We start from the raw sequence: 22285 nt of genomic DNA, 5'->3' as shown, positions 1-22285 counted from the left end.
AAATAACTTGTATGTTCTGACTTGAGATTGAATAAAAGGTTGGTCTCCATATATTATACATAAATATAAATAAACTGTTTATAACATGACTGTGTGTATTCCCCATGACTTCAGTGCACAATGTTCCTCAGAAGCAGATCAAATGGAGCTGCTGTCATGTTTCAACAGGAATAGTATGATTCATATCTTTATGTGCCTAGCCCTGCCACAGCATGATAGCAAATTGTACCTCTGTAGGAAATATGGCATCTCGGGATAAAATTCTGGCAGCATTTTTGGAGATGGAGGTCAGAACCACATGCTAATTCCTGCATTGCTGATCAGCCTTGCTTTAGAAGGGCAAACATGTTTGCATTTGCCCCTGGAATGCATATCAAGAACAGTCCACTCCCTCCACCCCAGGGCATGGATATGGCACACTGTCTCTCTTCTTACCTAGACTGCGCTCTCTCTCTGACCCTATTTCGTCTTGATGTCCCTGGCAGCCGTCTGGTTCAGAGAAAACTCTGACCAGGTCTTCAGCTGCAGGCTGGGAGAACTCGGTCCGGCACTTCAGACACTGCAGTCGCATGCCCTGCGGCTTTCCCTCTTCCACCTGCCGTTCGTTCTCCTCCGCTACCCTAGACAGCACCTCAGCCAGAGCCTGAGAAAAACACCACATTAATAACAGTATCAGGCCCCTGGACTACTGGACAAGACTACTCAGAACTTAAGACTACTTAAGAACTGTTTATTGTTACATTATTACTTTCAGCTATTTGCAAAGTAACTGAGCCAATGAGCTTCTAAGCTGATGTGTTTTCTCATATATACTTTTTACTACTGAGCATATACTACTTAATTACATTTAATATTTGTTTAATAATATTGAAATGTTTCTCAATTTTAATGTGCAGCATTATTTTATTTTGTTTGTTTTTTCCATTTTTATAACATTACACTTTACTTTGTTTGATGGATGTCATAAATGCTTTTAATTCTGATCAGAAGGAGTAGTTCTTATGAGCTTTATGTTCATCTTTTTATGTTATGTGCTCTTGTCTTTTTGTTGTTTTTGCTCATTATATTGGCTATACTAACCTTGTCCTATTTATAAAAGAAAACAAACATAATAACAACAACAGCTCCAACATAGCTTGGTCTGCTGCTTTAATCATGGGAGGGATGGTGTTGAACTGGAGTGATGTGTAAAAGACTTAAACAGACCTGCAAAGCTTGCTGAGGGTCATCGTCCAACATGATGTACCGCCGTTCCCGTCTTTCTCGACTAATGTAGCTGAAGTGCAAATCTAGAGCTGGGTGAGAACTCTCCTTTTCCTAACACACAGAGAGAGAGAGAGAGAGAGAGAGAGAGAGAGAGAGAGAGAGAGAGAGAGAGAGAGAGAGAGAGAGAGAGAGAGAGAGAGAGAGAGAGAGAGAGAAAGGAGAGAGAAAGGAGAGAGAGAGAGAGAGAGAAAGAAAGGAGAGAGAGAGAGAGAGAGAGAGAGAGAGAGAGAGAGAGAGAGAGAGACAGGAGAGAGAGAGAGAGAGAGAGAGAGAGAGAGAGAGAGAAAGAAATGAGATAGAGAGAGAGAGAGAGAGAGAGAGAGAGAGAGAAAGGAGAGAGAGAGAGAGAGAGAGAGAGAGAGAGAGAAAGAAAGGAGAGAGAGAGAGAGAGAGAGAGAGAGAGAGAGAGAGAGAGAGAGAGAGAGAGAAAGAAAGGAGAGAGAGAGAGAGAGAGAGAGAGAGAGAGAGAGAGAATGGAGAGAGAAAGGAGAGAGAAAGGAGAGAGAGAGAGAGAGAGAGAAAGAAAGGAGAGAGAGAGAGAGAGAGAGAAAGAAAGGAGAGAGAGAGAGAGAGAGAGAGAAAGAAAGGAGAGAGAGAGAGAGAGAGAGAGAAAGAAAGGAGAGAGAGAGAGAGAGAGTGTGAGTAACGAGAATGCAAGTGCTTTGCTAGTGTAGTATTGCAATGAGTAAACTAAGGAAAACAAAAACCGAGAGAAAAACACTGAGACTGAGACACTGAGAGATAAAATTGGGCTATTTTGCTGTTTTGACATTGAAATAACCAGATGGTCTGTTAAATGAACTGAGAATCACGCTAGTGAGGAGGATGTGACCGCTGTCCAGCCGGGCCGTGATCTGACCTTCTCCAGCCATGTGGTCTGCGAGGCAGTGACTTGCCGCAGGCTGTCCAGCTCCACTCGGTTCCTGACTCGCCCCTGGTGCATGTCCACCTCCAGAATGTGACCCTGGCGGACTCGCAGGAAGAACGGCTCTGAGGCCTTCCTCCCAGCAGGCTCCTCATCCCCAGATAGCACCCCTACCAGCATAGGCCTACAAAGGTCCACTATGGGAGCAGATAGAAGAAACGGGTCAAAAGAAATTCAATACTGCCATCTAAAGCCCAAGACAAGATTTTCATGAGTTAATGATTAACACGAGTTTAAAAGACACTAGTGATGAGAAAACAAGACTGAATTTTTCTAATCTGTATCTTAAAACTACAGAAACAGACAGATGTTTACAGTCTGCAACTATCTAATATTATCTATTTTTTATATTCTCTAACAAGAAGAACAGACATACCTAAATAGATTATTATATTATTGTTGGTTTAATTATTATGGTTTGGCACTACTGTATGAACCCTGATTTGATTCTGAACAGCAGTAAGTGGCGGCGGAGAGCAGAAACAGCATTTTAAATCACTTCTGGCCGAAAGGCTTCTTAATTTTTGATTATTCTAATGATCAATTTTATAACTGAATATATTTTGCAACATTATAGATGTTTAAACAACACTTTGACCAACAAGACAACAATAATTATGGTTAAATGTCAGACAGACCTCCAAGGTCGTCGTCTTCCTCTTCTGGAGGTGCTGGGTCAGCCGATGCCTTATCTGGGGCCTGGGAGTCTCCTATACTCGTCTCCAGGGTAGACTCGGTGTTCAAAGGGCTATGACCTGTCCACTGCAGGGTAGACTCGGTCTCAAGTTGGAGGTCTGTACTCTCCATCTCCTCTTCTCCTTTGAGCTCTGAGGAGAGCAGCGGTGCAGGTAGAGACTCCAGCCTTGGTGAAGGAGAACTGCTTCCGAGTGCAGTGGGAGAAGGGGTACAGCAGTTGTTGGCGATCACCTGCACTGTGACTCTTTCCACTTTTGGGCCAGTCACAGGCGCTGGCAACCCATCAAGATGATGCTGGTAGCGCAGCCAGTCCTCCCCCATTTGCTCCCGAAAGCTGTCCATTCTCTCAATGTCCTTCTGGTGGTGCAGCACAATATCTTGGGAAAAGAGAAGAAACATGAACAGAAATATCCAATCACACATGACCCAAATTTTACATCTTCAATACTCACCTCGTAAAGGAGCTGGTCTAGATTCATGGTCTGTATCGCTGGGCTCTGAGATACTAGCCCTCCTCACCTTTACCTTACTCTGTGAACAGATATAAACCTACATGAGACAAAATAATACAATGAAGCCTGCCAATATGGTCAAAAGCCTCACCATGATGTTTTCCCCATGTAATTCTATGTCAATACTTTCTCAAACTTTCTGTAATTTCAAAAGCTAGCTAGCTACCTTTCCTATGCTCATTCCAATACAAGTGGATGGCTAGATTTCATCATAACATCACAGCCTTCCAGTCCAGCAAGTAAAATACAACTGCTGAAGTAGCAATTTTCTGAATTCCCTGTATATCAACATAAAAAAATGTTTGATTGTCATAACTACCATTAAAGGTTTTATCTAGGATGTTCATGGGTACTCAAGCACTCGGTTTACCATTTGAGTTGTCAGTATTCAAATATTGAAATCATGAGTTTATTATGAGAAGACAGACAGACTAGAAGTGTTTTCACAGCTACCTTGTAAGATGCAGATCTATCAACCCATCAATCTAGTGTGGTCCGTTTTGATAGGTGAAAACTAGAGCCTGACTGATGTTGGATCATCAGATACAGCAGCCGATATTATGATGTGTAGTTAGAGTCCTCTATAAGTTATACTCATAATGCAGTTTGAAAATAAACTTGTAACTTTGGGAAGTTACACTTCAGTGTCACAAACACGAACGTCCATCGTATTAGTTTAAAAAAACGATTCAGATTAATCGATTAATCATCTGAACACTGTGTGTCAAAGCCGTTACACGCTAAACACGGCACAAAAAACAGACATGAATATGAGAGATATTTGCATCCGATGTTGGGAATTTGTCAAATTGCTTGTGCAGCAAAAAGAAAAAGAAAACCAGGCAGAATATCCTTTAGAAAAATCATTTCCTTCTCACAAACTGGGCAAATTTTGAAGTTGTGCAGGACGCTTTTTTTTTTTTTTTTTTACTTTGGAAAAGTGAAAGGAGGACGGAGAATTTCTCCACCTCATTTCAGGAGCTGAAACATTCACTCACGGCTCAGATCTCCGTAGTCTGAGCTGCTCCGCATGACACGAAGCACAAATAAGCCCAGCGGCTTCAAGTGCAATAAGATCTCCTTTATTCCTCACAGACCGAGTAAACAGCGAGTGACATGGCTACTGTCCATTTCGGAAGAGATAACGTAGCATGAGGCACCAGAATGTAACAGCTGCAGCATCTAAAGTGGAACAGGAAGATTTGAACAAAAATCTCATTCATTAATTAGTTCAATCTTATAGTTTAACCGCTCATTAACCTTTTCCACTAATAAACACAGCATTAGTCAGCTTTGTGGATAACCTAATTCAGCAATGAACAGCGTTATCAGCTTCTGTAAGTGATGTTGCCAGAGAGTTTTTAGAAACTCCACAAACTTACACCAAGCCTAAGCCTACACCATCCAACTACTGTAATATTAACCGCAGGCTAACTGATGTTTGCCTGACATTTACCAGCCTTCATGTTACGGCAGCAAAAGCAGGCATGGCTTGGCATTAATATTACCAGGCTCATTCAAGGTTAAGAGAAGAAGCGATGGGGATAAACGCGATACCGATTATATCTGAAACTGGCTCATATCGGCGGGTAATATCAGCACAATGATGTATCGGTCGTGCTCTGGTCAGTTCATCTGACTAGTCAGTCTAGTCAGTTTCTTGCTGTGAGAACACATTTTATGATGAAACCAACCAAACCAAAATGGACAAAGATTGTACCATCATAAAAATCCAAAATGTGGCAAACAAACTAGATGTGTAAGCAGCCTAACGATGAATTTACACGGACAGGAGTGCTTGTATTTACGAGTATTACATCACACGTTGTTGCAACAAACCATCAGTGCTTAAACTCGAGCTTGTTGCTAAGGATGTGTGTTATTAAGGACGTGACTGAGGAAGCAGAGATGGTGCGATCAGGTCTGGTGTAGCTGTTTTGCTAGGTTACCTAGTTTAGGTGACGTTAACTAAGTCAAGAAACAATGAAAAATACATAATAAAACGGGTTCATCGTCCACCGGTAAGAAAACAACAAATCCTCATCAGCATCCATTGTAGTAATGGGTAGCTATCGTTTTTTGTTTATTAGCTCCTCTGAAGGGATATTGAAAATAAAAAAATAACTAATTGCTCCGTATTTTTTAATAAACATTTCCAAATAAATCCAGCTGCATCCTGATAATGTTTTTTGCAACACCAGTGCTTCACCTAAAAAGTTAAGCTTTCAGCCAAACATTAATTTCAGTTAATTTCCCATGGCTAATAGGATTATCTGTTCAATAATTCTTATGAATACTTAAATATTGAAATTTGTCCCATATTTTTACTGCCAAGGAATTGGTAACATAATGAAACGTATCATAAAATCTAAACGTTATTCTAAAGCTCATTAGTAATAGACAAAAACAGTACAAAAGAAAGTGCAACAAGAGTGCACTGACGGCTTTTAGGGCACAGTCTCACCCTGGATTTCTTCCTTGTGACTCTGGTTCCTCCTGAATCGCCAACAGACAGACTGTCACTCAACTCCCCACCTCCGCTTGACACTTCCTGTACAGTCTGTTCAGGTGTTGCAGAGACTTGTTGCATTAGGGATGTCTGACCCATCAGTTGCCCAGGTTTTGGTAAGACCTGCAGAGTGATACAGAAATATAAAGACAAAGCGTAAGGACAACGGGGGAGTTACCGTGTTTTGTTTTTAGAAAACGTACCACTTAATCACGGATAGTTCCCTTTTTAAAAAATGTAGCCACTCGACAAAAACCGACACTTACAGGCTGAAATGATCAATGTCCTAAACGCCTACCATTGACAGGGTTTCTGTCAAGATGTCACATATAACCTACACTACTCTAGTATGTATAGTAAGATATCTGTCGAATGTAATCTACAAACCCATTTCCAAAAAAATTCTGAAATATGAAATGCTGAGAAGAACAAAGTAGTGATTACCATTTTCTTTTTGACCTGCATTAAATTGAAAAGGACACAAAAACCTTTTTCACCTCATGAACCTGTTTTTTTTCCCCAAATATACTCCCATTCGAAATTTGATGCCACAACAGGACTCGACCTTTCCTGGGTGCTCTGTTTGCTTCCAAGCGTGACTGCATCACCTGTTCAATAGGTTTTTGAACATTTCCCAATGTTGCTACCCCATTTCAGTACTGGGTTAAACAAGCCCTCATCCACTGGGCCTCATTTCCCCTGTGAGAAAACCCCTCGAGCCATTACTTTATCAGCGCAAGTAAACGGTGCTCGACGAGGAATCGAGTGAACACCTGCAACTTCAGCAACAGGAATTCTAACCCAGAAGTCATTGCAACTATTTTGCAACAATGGCAGACAAAGCTGTCTCTAAGCTATAGCAACTCCATCTAAATATATGACCGCTGATACAACTTCACGGCTCTACTACTGGCTAGTTAGCACATTAGACGCTACACAGTTAAGAAGAACAAGAAGAACGGCACTTCATCGCTGTTCTCCTCCACATTTACAGCCAGATAAAGCAATTACATGTGACGTATGTGATGCTCAAACTTAGAAACTGTTTGGCATTGCAAAGTTTGCTAGCTGTTTAGTTTTCTTTGAATAAGCATGACAAACTTTCGCGCGCCGAGTCGAAGTAGATGAGGGCAAGTTAATAAATAAAGAACAAAACTATGATGGAACTGTGCTGCAGGCATCAGTTTCAAAATGAATGTATATTTTAAAGAAAAAAAAATGCTGATAAGGTACATATCTTGTCTTTACACTGTTTTCTTTCTAATACAGGTCAAAATAGATTTATAAATCACTGCTTTCCATTTTTATTTGCATTTTGGGGCAGTCGTGGGCTGGAGGTTAGGGAACCAGCCTCGTGACCGGAAGGTCGCCGGTTCGATCCCCAGAGCCGACAGCACATGACTGAGGTGTCCTTGAGCAAGACACCTAACCCCCAACTGCTCTCCGGGCGCTGCCGATTGGGCTGCCCACCGCTCCGAGCAAGTGTGCTCACTGCCCCCTAGTGTGTGTGCTCACTAGTGTGTATGTGGTGTTTCACTGTACGGATGGGTTAAATGCGGAGGTGAAATTTCCCCATTGTGGGACTAATAAGAGTCACTTAATCTTAAACCAAGTGTTCCAACTGTACTGTTCTACAATTGGGCTTGGACAATGTTAAATGTATAATGTTAAATTTTAACACTTAATAACATTAATTACCTATATTACTTCCTCACCCTTAAAGTGTATACTTTAAGAAATGCAAACAGATTGACTGTCACATAGAAATTGTAATAATTGGCATTATGAATTCACTGCATGGCTGGCCATCAAAGAAACTGTGAACAGGTACAAAAGAGCAAAATAAGGATGAACACTCACCGCGAGCTCAGAAGAAGACAATAAGGAACCGTCCAATTGTAGCTGGGAGAAACACAAAAAAAAAGAAAACAATACCTGTGACCTGGCTGAAAACGCAAAGCTGACAACTGACGACTAACAATAATCTGTAACACACACTATATGGCAATAACCTGTATCATGCACTATATCACCAGAAGTATGTGTACATCTGACCAGCACACCTATATGAGGTAGTTGGACATCCTATTCCAAAATAGGCACAGGCATTTATAAGGAGTTGGCCCCCCTGGCAACTCTTCTGGGAAAGTATTCCTCAAGATTTTGGCATATGTGAGAATTTGTACTCACAGGTCAGGCACTAATTTTTGACAAGAAGGCCTGACTTACAACCAACTCAGCTCATCCCAAAGGTGTTCACTGGGGTTGAGGTCAGGGCTCTGGGCCTTCCCCTAACTACTGCCACAAAGTTTAGAGCATATAACTGTCTAGAATATATTTGTACGTTGTAGCATTAACATTACCCTTCAGTGGAACTAAGTGGCCTAGACTGAACCCTGAAAAACAGCCCCAGATTATTTTCCCTCCTCCACCAATCACTGCTGGCACTAAGAATTCTAGGTAGTATTCTCTTAGCAAACCCATCAAACCCAGATTCATCCGTTAGACAGTGAAGTCAGTCATCACTACAGAGGACATATTTCCACTGCTCTAGAGTTCAGCGGCACTTGGCACACAGTTGCACACAGTGATCCTAGGCCTGGGTGCAGCTGCTCAGCCATGAAAACCCATTTCACGAAGCTCCCAAAGCTCCCGAAGCTGTCCTTGTGTTGAAAGTGCTTCCAGAGGCAGTTTGGAACTGTTTAGTTAGTGATGCAACAGAGCATAAATGATTTTTACACAAAATACACATCAGCACTTACCGACCCCGCTATAGAAGTTTGCATGGACTCCGCTTTGTGGGCTGATGCGATCATTAGATGCTTCCACTTCACTAAAATTAGCACTTACAGTTGACCGGTGCAAATCTCACAGAGCAAAACTGCCAGAACTGGCTGTTTCACTGTGTGAATGTTTAGTCACTAATCAGGCCATGGGTTTCTAAAGTTGCGTAGTCTAAAATCATCAAAATTCTTCAACAATATAAGTAAAAACAATACAAATAGAAAACAATAATGATAATAGTAATTGCACACACATGAATGCCTGTCCCTCTAGGAGATTGTGTGAACACTGTCAACATGTACACTAATAAACTCACTAGCCCCTTAAATAAGTGGCAAAGCCGATAAGTTCATTTCTAAAAATCTTTGATTAATGAGGCTCACTACATTTGAATTTAACAATGATTGTGAGGTTATAGTAGATTTTCAGATCTTTTTTGAGAACATTTACATACATAACTTACATATCATTTTTGTTTTGATGTTTGTAATTTTTTTTAATCACTTTATAATGCTAGCTGTCATTTACATTGCATGAATGTCCAAACATACACCTAAAAAAATTGCATTAAATTCCATTAAACGTTAAGACACTTTTCCCTTATCCTGTAAGGTTAACATTCTGGAGACAAAAGGTTTTGTTCCAACAGCAATGATATATGTTGGCTGAACCATAGAAGAATAACAATCCTGTTTATACACAGCGCAACCCAGCACAAGAGACCGGTCAAAAGGTTTAGAGTTGATTCCAGATATTGCATCTGTGATCTCAAGATGATGCAAGTTACAGTTTATGGTAAAAAAAAGTCTTGAGATGAGGTTTGACCTGTACCAGAGTTACAAAATGAGAAACAAAAAGGAACTGCTCATTATAAAAAGTAGATCAACTCATTGATAAAACACAGTGATTTGCTAGAACCCAACTGAGCATGCACTTCGCCTGCTGAAGACATGATGAAAGACAGAAAGTCCCTACAACAAGCAGGACCTGAAAATGTTTCCATTAAAGCAGTGGCAAAGCATCACTAGGCAAAATACACAGCATACACTGAAGTGTATGGATTGCAGGCTGCAAAAGATCTGTATTCAAACTGCCCACTAAACATGATCATTTTATACAGGACTGTTTATGTGAGAACTTGTACAAATTGCTCATGCAATGGAAATGGGTGAATTACTGTGTCCACTATACAGATTATAATTCTAAATCATGCGTTTCCAGTATAAATAAATATTTTTGAATATAAACGAACATTCTGAACTTTAATACCACAGACATTGTTTAATGTCAAATGTAGTGAGCTGGAGAACAGAGCTTAAGATAAAAGTATCACTGTCTAAATAATTGTCTGCATTGTAGTGTACATGTCTGGAGAAGACAGACAGACAGACAGACAGACAGACAGACAGACAGACAGACAGACAGACAGACAGACAGACTTACTCCTTGGAAAGCAGCTCGTGGTGAGAGGTGGCAGACAGTTGTGGTTCTGTGTGTAGTTTTAAAGTACAATGGATTGCCTTCAAGAGTCAACTGTCAAAAAAAAATATATATATATAAATATCAGGAAACTACATTCAGGCAAAATCACCAATAAATTACGTAGCTTTCTTTGGTGAGGGAGAAAAATTAGGTTGAAAGGATCTCTCACTTGGTATAGCTGTGATGTCTGAAAAAAACACATGCTTTAAACACCTTACAGACTTGCTACCCCAAAGCCACTGAATCTCACCAGCCGTACAAGTTAAACCAGGCATCAAAAACATGCCAAAATACACCCCCAAATCCAGTGAAGTTGGGCCGTTATGTAAAACATAAATAAAAACAGAATACGATGATTTGCAAATCTTTTTCAACCTGTATTCACTTGAATCCACTACAAAGACGAGATATTTAATATTAAAACGGATAAACTTTGTTGTTTTTTGCAAATATTCACGCATTTTGAATTTGATGCCTGCGACGCGTTCCAAACAAGTTGGGACAGGGGCGTGTTTACCGCTGTGTTACATCACCAGACTGGCAGGCCAGTCTAGTACCCGCACTCTTTTACTACGAAGCCACGCTGTTGTAACACGTGCAGAATGTGGCTTGGCATCGTCTTGCTGAAATAAGCAGGACGTCCCTGAAAAAGACGTTGCTTGGATGGCAGCAGATGTTGCTCCAAAGCCTGTATGTACCTTTCAGCATTAATGGGGCCTTCACAGATGTGCAGGTTACCCCTGCCATGGGCACTAACCCCCCCCCACACCATCAGAGATGCTGGCTTTTGAACTTTGCGCTGATAACAATCCAGACAGTCCTTTCCTCTTTGGCCCGGAGGACACGATGTCCATGATTTCCAAAAACAGTGTGAAATGTGGACGCGTCAGACCACAGGACACTTTTCCACTCTGCGTCAGTCCATCTCAGATGAGCTCAGGCCCAGAGAAGCCGGCGGCGTTTCTGGGTGGTGTTGATATGTGGCTTCGCTTTGCATGGCAGAGTTTTAACTTACACTTGTAGATGGAGCGACGAACTGAGTTCACTGACAGTGGTTTTCTGAAGTGTTCCTGAGCCCATGTGGGAATATCCGTTACAGAATGATGTGGGTTTTTAATGCAGTGCCGCCTGAGGGGTCGAAGGTCACGGGCATTCAATGTTGGTTTTCTGCCTTGCTGCTTACCTGCAGAGATTTCTCCAGATTCTCTGAATCTTCTGATGATATTATGGACTGTAGATGATGAAATCCCTAAATTCCTTGCAGTTGCACGTTGAGAAACGTTGTTCTTAAACTGTTGGACTATTTCCTCACGCAGTTGTTCACTAAGTGGTGAACCTCGCCCGTCCTTGCTTGTGAACGACTGAGCCTTTCAGGGATGCTCCCTTTATACGCAATCATGACACTGACCTGTTTCCAATGAACCTGTTCACCTGTGGAATGTTCCAAACAGGAGTTTTTTTGAGCATTCCTCAACTTTCCCAGTCTTTTGTTGCCCCTGTCCCAACTTCTTTGGAACGTGTTGCAGGCATCAAATTCAACATGAGTGAATATTTGCAAAAAACAATCAAATTTATCTGTTTCAACATTAAATATCTTGTCTTTCTAGTGTAATCAATTGAATATAGGTTGAAAATGTTTGTTTTATACAACGTCCCAACTTCACTGGAATTGGGGTTGTAGATAGCACCAAAGAGAAATCTGGTTTAAAGAATTCAGTCAAGCATGGCCTTGGTACTTAACATATAAGTCTTAGGCCATCTGAGAAAATGAAAGTTCTTTAAAACCAATTATCTGGGTATTAGGTAGGGCTGCACAATTAATTGCAATTATCACATTATGGGTTTCCGCAACAAACATGTTAAGGGCTGCGATCACAGAACAGATCATATTACCCTCAGATACACAGCAACAAAGCAACACAATTACATTGGTAGGAACAGTTAATATGCAATGGTATATTGTAAAGTTCTTCAGTGGGCATAGTTACAAAACAACAGAATTTACTAGAACACCACCTTGAAGCAGACCAGTGCTGTAGCTAGAGTTAGTTAAGAACACCATAGGCAGAAGCAAACTGATAATGGGTGAAGCAGCTAAACAATTACCTTGTATCTGAGGGTCAATTTTTACCAGACAGAAATCAGAATGTCACAGTAAGTTTGTTTTCAGGAGCCTCTTTAGAAATTTGATTTTGAGACTTTTAAGGGGTCCAAGAGGTTAATTCGGACCCCAAAAGACTCCTTGTACTTCACACCTTGGAAGCCCATCAAGTGCTTTGCTGTGCTAGGCTTGAATGCTGCTCTCCTGTGTGGAGAGTGATTAACTCAACTATTCAACAAAACATCTGCACTCACTAACTTCAAAACTCTAACTACTAACCAAGCCTTCATAATAAAAAGGAATTCTAACATCGCCGGCTACTTTATTAGGTACACCTTGCTAGTAAAAGGTTGGACCCCTTTTTGCCTTCAGAACTGCCTTAATTCTTCCTGACACACTTTCAACAAGGCGTTGGAAACATTCCTCAGAGATTTTGGTCCATACTGACATGATAGCATCACGCAGTTGCTGCAGATTTGTCAGCTGCACATCTATGATGTGAATCTCCCGTTCCACCACATCCCAAAGGGGCTCTATTGGATTGAGATCTGGTGACTGTGGAGGCCACTGGACTACAGTGAGCTCATTGTCATGTTCAAGAAGCCAGTTTGAGATGATATGAGCTCTGTGACATGGTGCACTATCCTGCTAGAAGTAACCATCAGAAGATGGGTACACTGTGGTCATAAAGGGATGGACATGGTCAGCAACAATACTCAGGTAGGCTGCGGCATTTAAACGATGCTCAATTGGTACTAAGGGGCCCAAAGTGTGCCAAGGAAATATCCCCCACACCATCACACCACCACCACCAGCCTGAACCACTGATACAACGCAGGATGGATCCAAGCTTTCATGTTGTTTACGCCAAATTCTGACCCGACCGTCTGAATGTCGCAGCTGAAATCGAGACTCTTCAGACGAGGCAACATTTTTCCAGTCTTCTGTTGTCCAATTTCAGTGACTCAGTGTGAACTGTAGTCTCAGTTTCCTGCTTTTAGCTGACAGGAGTGGCACCCGGTGTGGTCTTCTGCTGCTGTAGCCCATCTTCTTCAAGCTTCGACGTGTTGTGCGTTCAGAGATGGTGTTCTGCATTCCTTGGTTGCAACAAGTGGTTATTTGAGTTCCTGTTGTCTTTCTATCATCTGGAACCAGTCTGCCCATTCTCCTCTGACCTCTCACATCAACAAGGCATTTTCGTCCACACAACTGACCGCTCACTGGATGTTTCCTCTTTTTCGGACCGTTCTCTGTAAACCCTAGAGATGGTTTAGCGTGAAAATCCCAGCAGATCAGCAGTTTCTGAAATACTCAGACCAGCCCGTCTGGCACCAACAACCACGGCACGTTCAAAGCCCCTTAAATCCCCTTTCTTCCCCGTTCTGATGCTCGGTCTGCACTTCAGCAGGTTGTCTTGACCACCTCTACATGCCTAAATGCACTGAGTTGCGGCCGTGTGATTGGCTGATTAGCTATTTGTGTTAGCAAGCAACTGACCAGGTGTACCTCATAAAGTGGCCGGTGAGTGTATATTCATATTATTTTTGTGTGTCTATACTGGTCATTGGCTCATTGGCTGTTCATGGTCACTGACATCATGAACATAAATGAGGAGCTGTTTTAAACTCCTATAACTCGAGTTCAAAGCACTCTAACAGCCATGTTAAAATGTTTTATGCTGTTCTGGGTTCAGGAAATGTATTTTCTTCTATATAAAGATATTTAGACATTTACAAACTATGACTTTGCTCAAATGCTCCATCTTAACCCATTTGCATTGGACTCGCTTGGGAGCGCCCTCTAGCGTTTGAGAAATCTGAGGGATATTACAGAGTGGTAATTCTCCTCTGTACAAGTTCTAAAGGCTAAATTAGCCTAAACATTAGATAAATAAGCCTAGCATTAGGACCTTTTAGAAAAGTATGCATCAGTTTTTGGAACTCAGGTCACAACCCAGGCCTATACTGACACCACAATAACTTAGACTTACTTCTGATGTTAAATAAGGTTATTATTAAATGTGAAAGGACATCATCTAAATGTAAGTCCAATCTACAAAAAAGATTTAGCCGACTGAAGCATCAAAAAAAAAAAAAAAGACTGTATAGAGTGACATACCGAACACATCGGTAATCTTAATAATACCACGATATGCATTTGTCCATACTGCTCTCTACTTCCTTACATAAAAGAGTAGAAGCCTAAACAGAACAACCAATGCAGGTGTAGTTCCTATACTGATCAAAAGGAGGCAGTAACAAGTCTTTCTTACCGTATTGAGGTTGTGGAGGAGGGACAGTGGGGCTAGTTGAGAATGCTCCATTAAAAGGTTGTAGGCCAAATCAAGATACTGCAGAGAGGACAACTGCTCCACTCCTGCATTAGACATAAAACAGTAAAGCATCTACTAGCTACGTAACACAACACGCAGAGCTAACAGAACTTGAGCAACAATGTTATATGCATGTGTTAGTTAGTATTACATGCATGTACTGCATGGCTGTGTGAAAGACTTTTATAGTGAGATGTGTCTGAGAAAATACAACACAGTTTGCTTGACTCTCTGTCTGTTTTTCAGTTAAGTTTTCTTACGTTTTCCACTAGGAGGCCAGTGTATATGCAGTTGCGCATACGCTCATATAAACAGAAAGTAATACTAAACCTAAATGCAAAATCCTCTAAAAACAGCTTTGTGCAGAATGCCTTCTGAAAAGCGCACTGTCAAAAACACAACAGGTCCTAGACAGACACACAGTACATTCTGAGCAGCATCCTTATGAGCATGATGAGGAATTTCATATAGTGCAATGCCAACAGCAATGTACTGGGAGAGCTCCGCAGTGTTTAAAAGGCGCAACAGTTGCCCTGACAGTCGACTCGCGTTCCAGTTCCTGTGCTGAGCTGTCCAACAGCAACAGTGGTCCTGCTGGGGATTACACTAACAGAAAGCCTGCCCAGAGGGCATCCCATGGCCAAATATGGACTACCAAAGCAGCCTAACTCGATAATGCGCCCTTGACGTCTGGTAGAAGCGCATAATCTTGACAAATTGTCTGTCTCTAAGAAAGCTCTGGCTATCTTTAGAACAGTGGAGCTGACAGATGCCACAGCTTCTGAACTTCAAAAATAACCCAAACCAAAACATTTTATATTTCTTGTCCACGGCTCTCACCATTAATTGTTTCCAGTTCATTGTTCCTGAGTACTAAAGTGATCAGCTTGGCTCTGGCATTCAGGCCCAGCACTGGCACCCTCTGTAGGTTGTTGTAGGCTAGGTTCAGATGCTCCAGCTCACTGAGTGGCTGCAGACAAAGAAGAAATGAACTAACACTGCCATGCTTCGTGCATAAGACGATTTATCCATAGTAAAGTCTTTTATGATAAGTAGAATGAATAAGTGAAGCGTACCTTCAAGAACTCAGCACAGTCCTGGATCTTGTTGTGGCTCAAGTCAAGTGACTTCAGAACATTTAATAAACTCTGAAAAAGTTTAAATACAAGAGTCAAAAAAGGGCATTACTATTTATGTATGATGACAATAACGCAGCTGGCTGAGAGAGAGAAAAAGCGCCTTACAAGGGACTCGTCAAGACAGGAAATAGAGTTATAGCTGAAGTTGAGGGTGTGAAGTTCTAGCCAGGGCAGAGCAGAGCTGAGATCTCCTCCACAGAGCGACAGCAGCTCCTGTTACACAACACAAACATACACCACAACATATACTTATACAGATATGTAAAGTTTAAGTAAGTTTTTTGTTTGTTTTTTCAAACAGTTTGTACAAATTAAGCTTGGGTGATTCCTTGATTGGGTGCTATTTGTGCCCACTTATGATGGACTCACAAAATATGATGGCACAAATCATGTACTTGAGTTAAAGTAGAGACCCCCAAGGTAAAATATCACTCCAGTAAAAGTAGAAGTTCCTCCCTTTAGACCTCCACTGGAGTAAAAGTACTAAAGTATTTACCTTCAAATGTACTTAAGTATAAAGTAAAAGTACTAAAAGAGGAATTCTGGCTCTGATGTCCTGTTATCATTTTTATAACCAGACTGGCTTCATGAACTCATTTCAGGTGAAAGTCCTCCAGCGTCTCTCTTGGTAAACCAGTCTTTTAATAGAACGTCATTAATTAGTGACGCTGACGTCTATTAAAATGATCAGAAGCACAAAACACTGAAGGTAAACAGTTTCCATCAGGGAGAACCGAGTGGCTCTGAAATCACTTTTTACACACAAGCAAAGTTTCAGTCTAAGATTTATTTACAACTTAGTTCCAAGTTTAAGTTGAATAAAAACTGGCTTTAAACTCAGGATCACAGATGAGCTCCTTTACTATGTTGATCTGTAGGCGTCTGTTCATAAACATAAACCAGCCCAAACTCATTTACTATAAAATGAAATGGTGTTTGTAGAAATTCAGAAAAAAGCCGCGTCAGTCTCGACTGCATATGTGGACATATTTCTATATTGAGCTCTATTTACACAAAGTTAGGTTAGTTCATCATTTATGTTGAACAGACTCTCCCAAAGTTTTACGCTGCTGCGCTGACGTTGAACCGCGTGCTGCACTGGGTCGGTATGACCAACAGGTCAAAACCAGCTCTAAACAAAGTGACCGCTGGGCCCTGATTGGTGCTCTGGCTTTGCGCTTCTTTCGTTTTGACATGTGACGTTTTTATACACACAGAAACCAAAAGGAACGACAGATTTCTCAGAATGTAGGAGGAAAAAGTCGGATATTAGACTCTGAAATGTAGTGGAGTGAAAGGAGAAAGACGCCCAGAACGGAGAAACTAGAGTAAAGTACAGATACACTAAAAAAAGTCCTTAAGTACAGTAACGAATTACATTTACTCAGTTACTGTCCACCACTGGGTGTTACTCACACTTAGTTTTTTCTGCAGGTCTCAACAAAGTAATTTTAAGAGTTTTTAAGACTATTATGAAGGCAATTTAATAATTATTTCACATCTGTACTGATGAGAAGTACAAAGGATACAAAGGAAAACAGTTCATTTATTCACATTCAACTGAACATGACCACACAGAACTGTATGTACGCAAGAGTAGTGTGTGTGTGTGTGTGTGTGTGTGTGTGTGTGTGTGTGTGTGTGTGTGTGTGTGTGTGTGTATATACAAGAACTAGGCTTTTCTCCCTTGGCTGCAATCTCTTCCTCAATGTTGAGCTCAGCTTACTTTTCTTTGCAGCCCCTCCTCAGAGCGTTAGACTTTGTTATGAGCTTGGCCATCAAAACGCCAGCCTTGCCCTCAGACTCTGTAAACCTGCCTGTGTCTCTGACCAGACTTTCAGAAACCTCTCAGATGAGTTTTCTTTTCTTTTTTTAGTTCTACCCTGTAATCCTCTGTAGCCTTTCTCCTCCAGCCCTGTGCAACTGACTCCTGCTTCACCCTCGATCGAGACGGACATGGCGCCTGGACCCGTCAATCAGGAACTCTTCTGTGAGGGGAACGCTGGCACCCCCCCACCCCACCCCCCCACCCCCCCACGTAGAGTGACAATCATACACAAGCCTGTGCGCAACAACATGCTGCAAGTCTCCACTTCCTTTTTTACAGAAAAGCCTCTTTACAGACCGATGTGTAGCTACTGTTAAGTCCAGAGCACCTCTGCTTTAAATGTTGGTGTAAACCTAGAGGAGTTAACGTTGTTACTACACACTTTGGGGAAGCTCCTGATGTTCAGAACAACATTGGGTGATGGCAGGCAGTTGCTGGTCGCTTTTTATGCCGTTTCTTTTTCTTTTCATGCAACTCTACGAGATGCCTTTATACCTAAAGCGCCAAATCTGAGGTTTTTCTTGCACGAGATGCAGTGGGCTTCAAATTCCTTATTTTCCACAGGCTTCAACCGAGCACTAAATGCGCTGTTCTAGAGCCAGATCTTCTTGAGCTTGCACTTCCCATATAAGATAAAAATAATCTTAACAGAAACAATTTTAACTTATTATCTCAAGAACAAGCTTTTTTTTTTTTGAGGAGACATCACGTTAACCCACACACCACGCCACCTCTGGCCAGGCCGCACAGGCAGCATGAGTGCTCACTGATTCCGTGTTGGCTTGGTTTTGTAGTTTTGTTACAGTGTGATCAACACAAATTTTTCCCCAAAAACAAGAGAATTAATACAATTTTACAGAGGTAATGTTACCTTCACAATCACTCTAAGACATATCAAAACCACATTTTACACATTTTAAGGCCTAAAATTCAGATTATTGGAATTCAAACTCTTGAATTCTTGGAATTCTCTTGGAATTCAAAGACTTTAATGACCGTAGTAACCCTGTCGCAACAACGTCTATGCTGTAGATAAATAACTCTGAACATAAATATGACCCATCTACAGCACTGACAGTATTTGGCCTGTCTTAGCCCAACATAACTACACTTTACACTAAAACCATTTCAAAAATCATATATGTTTGCATTAATGTGTACATCCATTTATCACCTAATGCCCAGTGAAATATCCGGAACGTTCCACGAATCACATGTTCAACCACGTGCATTACTCAAATTTTGTTTTCAGAGTTATTGTGATACTAAATGACTAGGTAACTTTCAAAGTTCAACTCTGATACCTAAATAATAGAGTGGAAGTAAACAGTTTATTATAAATGACATTTTAAGCAATTTTAAGCCATCGCAACGTCCTTAATGTCATCATGCCGTGGATGTTAGTTCATCATATTTTGTGTATTTACTAATTCTATGTGAAAAACATCAACCTGTTACTCATTTGAATGGTTACATGAATGTGTTCTAAGGTTAAATGCTAAAAAAAAATTGTTAAAAGTTGGATTTTACTTCAAAGAGTTGTTGTAAATGTGCAAATCCTTGCAGTACACCATCTATACGCAGGGAAAAAGTACCTGGCCGGAGAGCTGTCTGAATGTGTGGTGGCATGGAAAGAGGGTGAGAATGGGGAATAAGCAGGGGAAGGCAAAGGTGACTGAAAATTTCATATAACTTTGAGGTCACTTCAAACCTCCACCTAGTGAACTAGGGCTTAAGTATGTCTGAGGCTGGTCGAAGGGCACAACATCAGCTCAACTGGTCTTCCGTGGCATCAATACAGACGTTCAGGAATGGAAGCAGGTGTGTAATTTACAACACATCACATCACCAAGTGTTGCACTTTAATGTACTGTACACAATATTCCTGTATTGCCGTACTGTATCCCTGTATGCTGAATGCCCCATTTACCCTTATTTAACCCTACTGAGTAGTTCTTTTGGAGGTGGAAGATGTACAGCCCTCCAGTCTCCAGCCCCATGCTAGTTTTGAGCACTGCTCAAAAAAAGATATTTTACAAGGCAGGTTTTAAGCCCAAAGTTAATAATCATCTTATAGGAAGGCCTCAAGCTCAATTCCTACTGAGGGGCTCGACTTTGGGCTTAAACTTCCTGGCTAAACTGAGAAGTCCTGCTTTGTGAAGTACCCGCACTGAGAGATCTGAGAATGAGGTTAATATTTTTAAAAACGCATCTACACCACTAGTGTTCACCTTCAGTCTTGGTGGCATGGTGTCCAGCACAGTTTGGTAATTCCATTTCTCAAACAAACCCACTAAACCTGCCAATTAACAGAGGAGTTAAAGCAGGTGTGCTTGTGCAGACAGATCACCAAAACGTGCCAAGTCCCTTCAAGACACGAAACTGAACACCTCTGATCTAAGCATACTGAAAAACTGTACTTTGTGTGCTACGGTCAAAAATGAGGTACCTCCAGTGAGTGGAGGCTCTTGGAGCAGGTAAAGACCTCCAACTGAGAGTAGACACCCCGCAGACCTTCCAGACAGTGAGGAGGAATTCGTTTCAGCTGCATCCACAGAGCCAGTGGCATAGAGAGGACAAATGAATGAATGTGAAAAACTGTGTATGTTAATCTGCCAGCAACCATTTGCAAACCTATTCATGAAAACTGAAGATGACCTACCTCCAAGTTCTTGAGGGACTTGAAGGGAAAGATTTTCACCACTGACTGCAGCCTTGAGCCGGGTGGACTGATGAGCTACATTTCAAAGCAGGGCATAACTTCAACATTAACAAAAGCTCAGTTTGGACGTCCTCATAAATTACAGTCTAGCAAAATCAAGGCTCAGTGAGCTAATGTGGATTTTAAGATCCAAGAAATATTGTAAACATGAGAATGAACCCGCTGTTAAAATGGCACTAAACACAGTTCAAGAGTTTCATGAAACTGAGGAGATATAATCCTCTAATGATGTGCTGGCATTGCTGCCATGGCAAAACAAGAAGAGGGTTTCAGCAAAGATCTTACCTTGAGTGAGATGGTTTTCTGCAGCACGTCGAAAAGGAACTGCACCTGTAACAGAGATGCTGTGTCGGCCGGGTGGGACGGAAGTGCCAGGAAGCCATGCTGGTGTGTGCGCGATAAGAGGTACTGCTCAAAGAGACGTGTCAGATGCTGCACACAATCCACCTGCAGAGAGAGGGTGCTCGAGCCTTCCAAAACGGAGTCGCCTAGAGCAGAAACCCAGAATATGGTCAAAAGGGAGCAGTATAGATCACGGCCACCTCTTAACACACACACAAAGCATAGGCAGGATGGAAATAGGAGGGTGGTACCATTGTTCCGTAACAGCGTGGCAAGGCTGTGCACAAGGGTGGACGGACCACCCCGGGTGGCTGGCATCCTGAGACACGGAAAAAGTAGTTTAATCACTGTTACAGACAAATATGGGGAAATATCTCTCTATTCTATTTAGCTATAATGAGCGGCTGTTTTATCTGTTGCAGCTGACAAAAACGTGCAACGTGAAGGGAAAGTCTACCCATTTTTCAAAATTTCCAGAGTTAAACGGTTAAGATGGAAACAATCCGTTCAGTTTGAGGAGAAATGCTTTGTTATAGAGAAACTTAGTCAGCACTGTTCACAGCTAAGGTGACAGGAGCCAAAAGCCTGAGTTCACCAGCCCATAAAAGCTCCCTCACAAAAGCTGTGACACGAACGCCTGATGCCTGAGAATTTTATCAGCCTTGTGATAAAGTGTACTGGCAATCCCTTCACGGCTGAATGGTGCATGCAGGGTGTTGTAGGGCAAAATGGTCCCAAACCCTTTGCAGATTTTCCTGTTTAACCATCACAGAAACGACACACAAACCGTAGAGGACACGTGCAGGTCCTCTAGTCGCTTCTGAATAAGAGCGTTAAGTAACACTGAGGTGTGTGTTGTGGACACCGCAGCCCCTGGTTCCCATTACCACCACTGTAAAGACACCTGTCTGCGACTTTCTCTACATTTAAACATTTACAGCAAACCCTGCTGTGACTGCTCACATCGCAACGCCGGACACGGAGAACAGTCGGTGGAGTTTCCCTTTAAAGAGGACACGGAGGCGACATGACTGATAAAAGCCCGTCAACAGAGCAGCGCTGCTCTGCTCCACTGCTGTAAACCTAACGCGTTTTATCAACGAAACCACGTAACTGGTTTTTACTAATAATAAAATAATATGGCATAGAAATATTCAAATAAACGGTTAAGCTAGAAACCGGCGAGCCAGCTCATCTAACGCAGCCTGATGCGCTTAAACTAGACGAGTCTGCCGTTTTTGTTGCCTGAGGCTGGTGTTAGCGAGCTAACCTGCTCCTGTAGAAAATAATGAGTGTTATAACACTAATTCCATGACAGGTGACTGGACAGGTAACTGGACAGGTGACTGGACAGGTGACTAACAGCTTTAACAGGCTACATAAACGGGGGCTAGGGTAACTAGCTAGCTCGGGTTAGCTACAAAGCTAGGTTAACAAGCCACCCAGGCGCCGCTGGGTTGACAGCCCACTTTACCTTCTGTATCAAACGGAACGCGCCGCCGACACAAACCAACGGATATTCAGGGACGGCGCGACATTAGAAAGCATTGCTTTGGCTCTTGCGCTTCTTTCTCGGCTTCCTCTCACATTGTTGACATTCGGCCGCTCGATATCGCGGCTGTGATGTAAGCTAAACGGACGGCGGCC

At 41.9% G+C, this 22285-nt stretch overlaps 1 protein-coding gene across 2 annotated transcripts in view; it reads right to left on the bottom strand.

Annotated features, from left to right (window-relative positions):
- The window catches only part of LOC108438160 (serine/threonine kinase 11 interacting protein), a 48870-nt gene extending 26585 nt beyond the window's left edge, over positions 1-22285 (bottom strand). For both annotated transcript variants that reach the window (XM_017715779.2, XM_017715780.2), the window contains exons 1-17: positions 22113-22285; positions 20890-20957; positions 20582-20784; positions 20237-20311; positions 20024-20119; positions 15852-15959; positions 15684-15755; positions 15448-15577; positions 14548-14651; positions 10136-10225; positions 7769-7810; positions 5864-6031; positions 3340-3418; positions 2830-3264; positions 2126-2328; positions 1207-1317; positions 436-643 (exon numbers count right to left, since the gene is read on the bottom strand). In XM_017715779.2, coding sequence (XP_017571268.1) covers positions 436-643; positions 1207-1317; positions 2126-2328; positions 2830-3264; positions 3340-3418; positions 5864-6031; positions 7769-7810; positions 10136-10225; positions 14548-14651; positions 15448-15577; positions 15684-15755; positions 15852-15959; positions 20024-20119; positions 20237-20311; positions 20582-20784; positions 20890-20956 — 2191 coding nt within the window. In that variant the 5' untranslated portion in view covers position 20957; positions 22113-22285. The remainder of the gene's footprint in view (positions 1-435; positions 644-1206; positions 1318-2125; positions 2329-2829; positions 3265-3339; positions 3419-5863; positions 6032-7768; positions 7811-10135; positions 10226-14547; positions 14652-15447; positions 15578-15683; positions 15756-15851; positions 15960-20023; positions 20120-20236; positions 20312-20581; positions 20785-20889; positions 20958-22112) is intronic.

This window comes from Pygocentrus nattereri, chromosome 30 (assembly GCF_015220715.1).
Source record: "Pygocentrus nattereri isolate fPygNat1 chromosome 30, fPygNat1.pri, whole genome shotgun sequence".
Lineage (NCBI taxonomy): Eukaryota > Metazoa > Chordata > Actinopteri > Characiformes > Serrasalmidae > Pygocentrus > Pygocentrus nattereri.
The sequence above is the reverse complement of the archived record's forward strand: the minus strand, read 5'-3'. Positions and strand labels throughout refer to the sequence as shown.